Source organism: Vigna radiata, chromosome 7, assembly GCF_000741045.1.
Source record: "Vigna radiata var. radiata cultivar VC1973A chromosome 7, Vradiata_ver6, whole genome shotgun sequence".
NCBI classification, from domain to species: Eukaryota; Viridiplantae; Streptophyta; class Magnoliopsida; order Fabales; family Fabaceae; genus Vigna; species Vigna radiata.
Genome location: NC_028357.1, coordinates 25968090 through 25977567, shown reverse-complemented (window position 1 = coordinate 25977567; position 9478 = coordinate 25968090). Strand labels below are relative to the sequence as shown.

Genomic DNA, 9478 nt, shown 5'->3' with positions numbered 1-9478 from the left:
AAACCAAGATTTCTATTAACGAGCTTGTCTTGTCCTTTTTATTAGATTAGCTTGTCTTGTCCTAACAAGTTATACCATAATAGGGTTAATGCAAAGGGGGATGAGGGTAGGGAACAAAGTTATGGTATTAAGGTTTTACCATGCAAACCCATGATGTAAAGATAACATGATAAACATGTGTAGTGTTTTTGAGTTTTGTTGGAGATATAATATGTGTAGTGATGGGATTGGATGAATAAAAGGATGTAAAGTATGTGATTGAGTGTGTTTACAATGGTTTGTGATTGTGGAATGTATGTATGACTTCTTAAGCATGTTTTCATGTGATTTGGGATTGATACATGGGAGTTGGACCTTAGGTTTTGGTCTAGAAATGTGATTATTTGCAAGAATAATCGATTATTTGGGATGATAATCAATTATCTCTTCATGCGTGATGAATTATGATGGTTTGTTGTGTGGAACCATTGAGATAATCGATTATCTTAAGTGATAATCGATTATCACAGAGTAATTTGTGTACATTTGTATGTTTCGAGAATAATTGATTATCACTTACGACAATCGATTATCCCAAAATATTTTTACTAGAAACAATGTGTTTTTGGGGGGTTATTTATATCTTTAGCACATATACTAAAAACATCATTTTGTATATTATTTTGCAAGATATAGTGAGAACTTGTTTAACAATGCACAACAAAAACGTGTTTAGCAAGGTGTATACGATAGTCCAAAGGGTCTCACAATTGTTCTTCACTCCTTGTCTATCGTGGTCGTTTTTCCAATATTACTCCTAGGACACTTGTAAAAGATGTCCTGTTACCAAAGTCAGTTCGAATTTGATACTTTAGATATTAAATACATAATAAATGCAATTACCTACCTCATTTTCTCAAACTTGTATTTATAAATTTCGTAGTAAGTCTTTAATTAACAACAATCTAATTCCGACCCAATAAATACTAATCACACTTTATCTTTAAGTCACTTAATATTAGAACTAATCTCTTTAAAAGTTAGTCATTCAGTTCCATCTCCTGACCACACATTTGCAAAGGTCGTCTATAAAAATGTTTGACTAATGATTTACTTTTTGGATGTTTATTCCACACTGTGTTTTAGAAAATTGTTATTACTTATTTTTTTTTTAAATTTTGAATAATATACTATTTGGTTAGACATACAAATGCACGATGGTTTATGAATCTACGATTTTTTTTTTAAAATAATGTGATGTAATTTAAAAAATATATAAATAAATAAGTTTACAAAATAAATTGAGAATTAGAGGCTTATGTTGTCTTTTATTTTTTTATATGATAAAATTATTTTAACGTAGGAAAGATTAAAATTGTTTTATTAGAAAATCACGACCAAAGAAAAAGCACTTAGGAAGTGGTATAATATAGCTTATGATTTTATAATGTAGAAGTAAGAATCTTAGCATTTTAATGGTTTCAATAAATCTTCATTGTAAAATCAAAATCCGCCATCAGCAAAACCGAGTACTTAGTTCACAATTGTTTTGCATCTTCCTCTGCGCCGCCGTCACCGCCATCACCGCCCTCCATCGGAAGAAGCTCTCATCTTCAGAGCAAAACAATGGCCTCCTTTGTTTCTACCGATTGTATCCTCCCCATTGGATTTGTGCGTGCCCAAGATGGTTCCTTTGCTCCAACCAGCATTTTACATTTTCATAATTCTCCTAAAACCCTAAGCCCTCTCTCCTTTTCGCACTCTCTGCGTGGTTACATTCCTAATCCTTTCTACCATTTTGGTTACTGGTCATATTCGTGGTCAACGAAGAATCTGACTTTCCTGTTTTTGTTTAATTCTCTGATTTCTTTCTTCAGCTTCAGAAATTAAGCCGCGCATTGCTGTTCAGTGTAAGGGTGGATCTTCTTTGGCACAGACAAATGCTGTGCGGAATCTGACAGGTTCTGTTACCAGAACCCAAGGACTTCGTTTTGCTGTGGTATGTATCCATGTATTCCAAAATTATTAGGTTATTTATTTAGTTTTTCCCAAATATTTGTGGGAAAAAGGTTTTAAAGTTAGCTTTATAACAATAACCTTTTCAAAAAGCTGACATGAATGAACTTTTATAAATTATCTTATACACTAGTTATTTTTAATTTATTGAAAATTTTATCTCATGTTTTTCTTATGGCATAAGTACGTATGCCGAAGTTTATCTGAAAAGAAATGCAAACTGATTCTGGCCTTTTGTCTTAGCCCACGAGTTTGTTCGTCTTACATTATTGTCCTGCGTTGTTTTTCAGTTAGGCAGCGTGTCTGCCGTACATACTGTGTTAGAAGGGGGAAAAGAGCGTCAACATGAATGAAATATTATTCTGAGTTAGGGCTTCTTGCTTTTAGTTTTTTAACAGAAAACCCTTTACATTCAACACTGTTGTTGGACAGAAAGAAGGTTAGAGAACTTAGTGAGTCTTTTATATTTGGGGTCCATAGTATAAGACTTGGCAGGGTGGAGTTTCACTGGAGGCATGTCAGGATAAGGACTAAGGTGATTGAAACCTTAGGGATGGGTGGTTTAAATAATCATTTAGGTTTTCATTTGCTGAATTATTTATGATGTCTTCCAGAAATTGGGTCTGGTAGAAAAGCTAAATAGAACAAGATAGTTGTTGGAAGTCCTCACATCGATTAGAGATAAGGCTAATTTATAATATATAAGTGGGTACAAATCTCACCTTACAAAGTTAGGCTTAGAGTCCATTTCTTAACATGGTATTAGAGCTATGGTTAGAGCCTATCCTAACAATATCGGTTGTTTGTTGGGCATGCTCTTATACTTTGGCATGAGGGGGGGGGGGGGGGGTGTTGGAAGTCCCTCATAAGGTCAATTTATAATATATAAGTGGGTGCAGATCTCATCTTACAAGCCGATTTTGTGGAGTTGATAGTCACTTGGAGTGGCATAATCTAATCAAGGTATTAAGAAGTTGGGATGCTAAGTCAAGTGATTGGATTGACTGCTAGCATGGCATAATAGTCTTCTAGTTGGAGCTTACATACTCTATTGATGTACATGACAAAAAGATAGATAGATCTCAATTGGATATAATGATTTTAGATAAAACCAATCCTCGTCAAGCTATTTGCAGATGTGTACATTCAGGAAAGGAATGGGTGGATGTTCAAAGAGGTCGTTTGCATAAGCCACACAGACAGCCATAAATAGATGGAAGTATGGATCATTCGTGCTGGATGCTTATCAGAGAGCTTACTTGTCACCAATTCGGGTACTGATTAATTGTTTACTCTTAGCATTTGATATATGCTGTAGACAGAAGCTTTCCATCAGTATCCACACTGTTTATGTTATGTACTAAATTTTGACAGTCCTTTAGTAGAGAAGACTGAAGAGGAAGTAAGTAAAGGGGTAGAGAATAAGACATTATCCTAAAGAAGGCACCAAAAATATGAGAGAACATCTTAGGAGAATCTGATGAGCACACTGTTCTCTATGTATTTGACACACAGTTCCCTCTAAAGCCATTGCAGACAAGAATCACAAATTGATACCACCAAATTACTCCATAGGAGTATACACCGTCAAAGGATGTTTTCATAACACGTTTGGCCACTAGTAATTTGTCCAAATCTTTGAACAAGAAAAACTCTAATCCCCCCCCCCCCCCCCCAAAAAAAAATTGTACCTAGATGTTTGTTAACGGCACAAAACAAACATCTTTGTGTACAATAGGTCAAATGAAAGACTTCCCCTTAGAAGGATTGCAAGAATAAAGTTCTCTTTTTGGAGTATGCATGAGGAACTCCAACATAGTGCCCAAACCCTTTTCAACAGATGAAGATGATAAAATGATGAAACACAGCAAGGGTGAATTCCGATTTTAAAGCTTTTTGGTGATTGATTAAGGCTTTGACAATAATGAAAATTTTAAGAGGTGGAAGTATTTTGGAGAGAGTGGAAAATGCAAACGGAATGGTGTTGATAGAGGAATATGAATTAGAGAAACGTGGTAGTGAATCACGCAGAAGTTATGATATTCTGCTTCAAGATTTTTCATTTATTTTCTACTTCAAACTGGATTGTACTTGTAAGTTTTTCTAGTTCTCTTATGTTTCTTCCTCATTTCCATTTTCTCTTCTTTTAGGTTGTTGCACGATTTAATGAAATCATTACCAAGCAGCTCTTGGAGGGAGCTTTGGGTACTTTTAAGAATTACTCAGTTCAAGATGAGGACATTGATGTAAGTGAGCTGTCTTGTAAATTCTTGGAATATTGATTATTTGTGATATACACTGTTTCAGTGTAATTTGGTTAAGTCTCCACTTAGCATACTTTTTGAAATTTATTTTTGTTTTTCTCACTTTTTCTGTTATGTAAATTATTCAGTTTTACTGAATATGAAGTAAGGCAAACTTATGCACCCGTAATAGGCTAAAACCTTGAAAGCACATATGGCATAGAACATGGATATAATATGGAAAATTTAAAAAGTTCTAGGACATGATATGGCTATAATTCAAAATATAGAATTAAAATAAAACAAAAAATTTAAATGAAATAGAATCAATGTTATAACAACCAAGTCCTAGTAGATACAATAAATGCAACTATTTATCCAATTTTTTTATTTATTTATTTTATTTATTTATTTATTTTTTATTTTTTTATTTTTATTTTTGGCTTGTAAGAGTTTAAGAAATAAATGTATAATCAAAATTGTAAACTGCAGCAAGTAGAATTTGAAATGTCTGACTAGAGATGTGTTTGACCCAGGTAGAACATGTCACAACTACTTTTGAAGGGCCCATGCTTCCTTGGCTAAAACAAGAGGCCGATCTTTTCATTTTTTTGTCACTCTCATATTTTTCTCTAATCATGTATTGGAGATTATAAATTATTGACTTCTGTATCTTATTGCAAACTTTTGCGTTTATTTCGTTTAGTTTTAGCTTGGAGTGTTAGCTGTATAATTTTTTCACCCTTGGTCATGATTTTGGACACAAATATTGTTCAATTGCTATATTTGAATACTGAGGATTTATACATGCTTTGTTCAGAATTTTCACATCACCTTCTGCTGGATATGAATACTGACAGAAATTTGTTACTTTCTCTTCTCCCTTAGGTTGTCTGGGTGCCTGGTAGTTTTGAAATTGGTGTAGTTGCTGCAAGACTAGGAAAATCAGGCAAATATCACGCAATCTTATGCATAGGAGCTGTGGTATGATAAATCTTGATGTATAGTTGAAATCTTTTAAAATTTTTTTATGATCAATGGGTATCCATCATCTATCTTTATGTCTACTAAGTTTGAGTTTCTACTGTGACCAAACTTCTTGTTAACAGATACGGGGAGACACCACCCACTATGATGCAGTTGCTAATTCAGCAGCATCTGGAGTGCTTTCAGCCAGTCTAAACTCAGGTAGTATTCTGTTAAAGTTAATTGTAATCTCAAGATTGGAACAGATCATATTTGAGTATTCAACTGCTGTCTGTTTCGTTGAAAATGAAACATTCATGCAACATTTGTATCACAACTTGTTTTTGTAGAATCTAGAATCAAGGTTGAGAAGAAACTTGAAATTTGAGAATTATTTTTTAAATGGTTGATTATTTTTTTCTTTTAAAGTCAGTAATACAATGCCTGTGTAAGTTAACTTTGACATTGGTCTTCACTGAATAGATTACTGAAACTATATGTTTCCTCTAAGCTTATGAGTTAAGCTAACGCCCATTTTATTTATTACTATTGTCACTTTGTTAGTATTTTTTTTCTTCATTAATTAATCAACAGGCAAAATTAAAGCATTCTGAGATGCCTTTGCAGGTGTTCCGTGCATATTTGGTGTCCTAACATGTGATAACATGGATCAGGTAATTATTTACTGTGAAAGTTATGAAATATGTTCTTGCAGATGAGACAAATGATTACTTTGATTTCTATTTGTTCTTCTTTGGCTAAATGCAGGCTCTAAATCGTGCTGGTGGAAAATCTGGAAATAAGGGTGCTGAGGCTGCGTTGACTGCTGTAAGTTGATAACTTGATATTATGAAGTAATTATGCAATATTCATTTGAAAATTTTGCATGAAGCTATCTAAAGATTTATACTCATTGTCTATTATAGTTTTCATGTATCTTGTCCTCTTATCTTTGTATATGTCATGAACTAATTACAGGAAAAACTCAAATTGTTAGGTGATGGTTAATAAATAATCTGAGTTTAGTACTTCGTACATAAAACTCATTTTTATAGCATGTCATAACTCAAACTACCTGAAGAACATAAGATGTTAGGCAAAGGCTCATGAATGATTTTATTACATCTCTGTGAATGTATCTCTTCTTTCTTAATGAATTTCTTTATCTATTAAAAACTCAGCATGATTGCACTTTTGGTTCCTCTATTATGCATAAGGCACTATGCTTCTTTTTAGTGTTTGCTCAAATTTAATTTATCATTTTTTAGAATTACTAAAATTGAGCCCCATAGTTGGTTTCCTTCTGCCTTAAGGCTTATAATATAAGGCCCTTAAATACTTATTTTCTTTTCAAATAATTTGGGTTGGGTCTTATTTTTATGGAAAAATATTTGAACGCATCCCATTTAAAGGTTTCGTAGGAACCGATTTTTTGTTTTGACGAGGGAAAAGTATTTTGATATTTCAATTGATGTGTTTTGATCATAAGAGGATTTAAAGTGTCTCAGTGAGATTAATCTCTGGAGATTTTAAATAGAAACAGGGGGTTTTATGTGGATGAAAGCTCAAAAGGACTTAATAATAGCAATTCAAAGAAATAGGGATTAAGTTTGAGCAAAATGTTTTACATTAGTCACATAGGAGGCACTAGAGGTGTAATACAGCTAAAAGAGGTTATAGAAAGATACCTCTGAATCGTTTACTCCAAGTTTACATCTTCTATTCAATAATTAGACGTGTTCACAGTTTGGTTGGATTAGTTGAGACAAAAGAAACATTTGATTTGATCATAAAACAAACTTATGATTTGGTGGATCAGTTTGCAATTTGTATCGCATCAGTTATTTCTGTTTTTGTCTTTTTATTTAAGGGAAACACTTATTTTTTAATTCGGAAAAAGGGAAATTTCATCGAGTAGAGGGTGAAAGTAGAGCCTCAAACCAATACACGAATTTTTCTATTGGATCTTGCAAGGGAAAAACATTTATTGAATTAAAAGTAATATACATAATAGTTATTGGTTGAAAACTTGTTCAAAGTATTAAAGCTCATTTCATAAATGTCAGTATGATCTAAATTACAAATCACATGTCAATATAATCTCAAGTTTATTTGAGAGTAGTGTAGGAAAACTTTCATTATTTTTGTTATTTTTGTGGTTCGCATTTTTTAGGTTCGTTTTAGACGTGGAACAGAATAAAAAGGTGTGGATTTTGCAATTTTCACTATTTTAAGTTAATTGTTGGGCTTAGAATGGTTTGGATTGATTCTTCGACACTATTCATTATATCGGAATAAAGTGTGCTTTGAGAAGGGCTGGGTTTAGCATAGAGCTTCATCCAAAGTGGTCAATTATTGGACATTTTAAAGGTTATTTCTACCTGCACTCCCATGGTTTCTTCCCAAACCTCCATGGTGGTGTGTAAAAGACAATAATGCCCTTAGTCTCTGTCATCTTCTACATTGTCTGTTGGTTCTTCTCCGTCCTCTTCTGCCGCTGCCCCTCTGATCTTGTCTTATTATGGTCGCACATTTTCTACTTTCACGCTTTCTCTACTCAGAAGATGTCAAAATACTACTGCATTCTGATGGAAGAAGCCCTTCTGATCTCAACAACAACTTCCGGATTGTGTAATTTGGAAGCATTTGTTGTGTGATTTTAGATTGTGCAATTTTGAAGGTTTTTTTATGCAAAAATTGACTAGCAGATTGTCCAAACTCAGTCAAATGCTTTTGGAGTACACAGTCTAGAAGTAAAAAATGACTTTTGAATTATGTAAATCAAAAGTCAATTTTGACTTCCAGATTGTACAATCTAAAGATCTTCCAAATTATCTTGAAGTCATTTTTTGAATAAAAGAAGAGTTTTCAGATTGGACAATTCTGAAGTCAGTTTTTCATAAACCAGAATGATAAAGTGGGATTGTCATATTGATAGGGGTGCAGAGGAAAAGTAGAGGGTGCAAAAAGAAATTCTCCATTTTTTAAGAATGTGGTATATGTCGAAAGTTAATCTAAGCCCAAGTAGGCAACCATGTCTAAAACTCTTACTCCAATGAGATGAATTCACATTACACGACCATTTTCAATGTAATTAATTATCAAAATTGCCTTGTGAATTGCAAGTCAGCAAAAAAATTAATACACAAGGCACTGAATCCTGAATCATTCATAAAATTTCTTGAAAGATTGCAATAGGTATTAGTCGAGCTACTAGCATATTTACCTTACTCTTTGTAGTTGAATAAATGTTTTATGTACTTAAGTTATCTGTGTACAGATTGAGATGGCATCTTTGTTCGAGCACCATCTGAAGTAGTTTGTGTTATAACCAATCTCTGAGAGTTTTTGTCGGAACGGCATGCAATTCCCAATTTTCAATTTTTCATCTCCGGATTGCTTTTGTTGTAGTTTCTATATGTTCTCAAACTATTTAGATTATGTTTGGATATTCAATGGTAAGTAGAATGTAACAGGATGCAATGGAAGGAAATGGAATAAAATAAAATAAAAATATCATTGTATTGTTTAAATATATATTTTTGGAACAAATTAAGTTTTCATTGAATTATTTCACTGTATGATATGATAGTATAATTATTACTGTGTTACTCTTGCCGACAAATGTGAAAATATTAGACCAGTATCAAGGTATGGAAATATATGGGAATATATTATGGAAATGGGAATATATTTGTTACAAATTGATAAGCTATGTCACTGATTCTTAAGATGCTTATGTCTTCCCTTTCTTCCTTATGAGTGTGAGCTTGGTTACATGTTGATGATTCTAACCATGGAGTAACATAATCATCAAGGAGCCTTTGACTCATAAAACTTTTGAAGAAGCTACTGGCGAATACGGTTTAGCAAACCTTAAAGATTTGAAACTATATTTCTGATATTTTTAATCAAGAAATGGTATGGATTACATAATCTGAAGTTCGAAATACAGTTTCAAATCTTCTGATTTAAAACATTACTTTGAAAGAGTCATAAATGACCTCCTTCGTGAATTTCTATTAAAACAATAGCTACAAGTTTTCGGAAATCAACAAATTTGGAATGCGTTCCTGAATAAATTGTTTTAGAATCTATTTGAAACATGTAGTTCAGAAGATCTTTTGCATATTTCAAAAAGAGTGGGATTTTTTATTTAAGTAATGGACATGACTATTTTACTAAATGAATTATAGCTATGGGGTGCGAGAAGAAAGTATGAGGTGGAGCAATAATTAACCAACCTCATGTGTAAGAAGTGCCTTTGTGAATTT

At 32.9% G+C, this 9478-nt stretch overlaps 1 protein-coding gene across 2 annotated transcripts; it reads left to right on the top strand.

Moving 5' to 3' along the window:
- The first annotated feature begins 1435 nt into the window (after positions 1 to 1435).
- Positions 1436 to 8775, top strand: LOC106765608 (6,7-dimethyl-8-ribityllumazine synthase, chloroplastic). Of its 2 annotated transcripts, XM_014650286.2 has the most exons (8): positions 1439 to 1750; positions 1857 to 1978; positions 4146 to 4241; positions 5127 to 5222; positions 5348 to 5426; positions 5832 to 5878; positions 5973 to 6032; positions 8485 to 8775. In XM_014650286.2, exons 1-8 carry the CDS (start codon positions 1606 to 1608, stop codon positions 8521 to 8523), a joined length of 684 nt encoding a protein of 227 aa, XP_014505772.1. In that variant the 5' UTR covers positions 1439 to 1605; the 3' UTR covers positions 8524 to 8775. The 2 variants fall into 2 exon arrangements, with proteins under 2 accessions (XP_022639013.1, XP_014505772.1); XM_022783292.1 differs by lacking the exon at positions 4146 to 4241 and having other exon boundaries at positions 1436 to 1750.
- Positions 8776 to 9478: the final 703 nt, after the last annotated feature.

Coding starts and splice junctions, on each gene's coding strand:
- LOC106765608 (XM_014650286.2), top strand. CDS start 1,606: ATGGCCTCCTTTGTTTCTACCGATTGTATCCTCCCCATTGGATTTGTG. Junction 1,979..4,145: donor AAGGACTTCGTTTTGCTGTG/GTATGTATCCAT, acceptor CTCTTCTTTTAG/GTTGTTGCACGATTTAATGA. Junction 6,033..8,484: donor CTGAGGCTGCGTTGACTGCT/GTAAGTTGATAA, acceptor ATCTGTGTACAG/ATTGAGATGGCATCTTTGTT.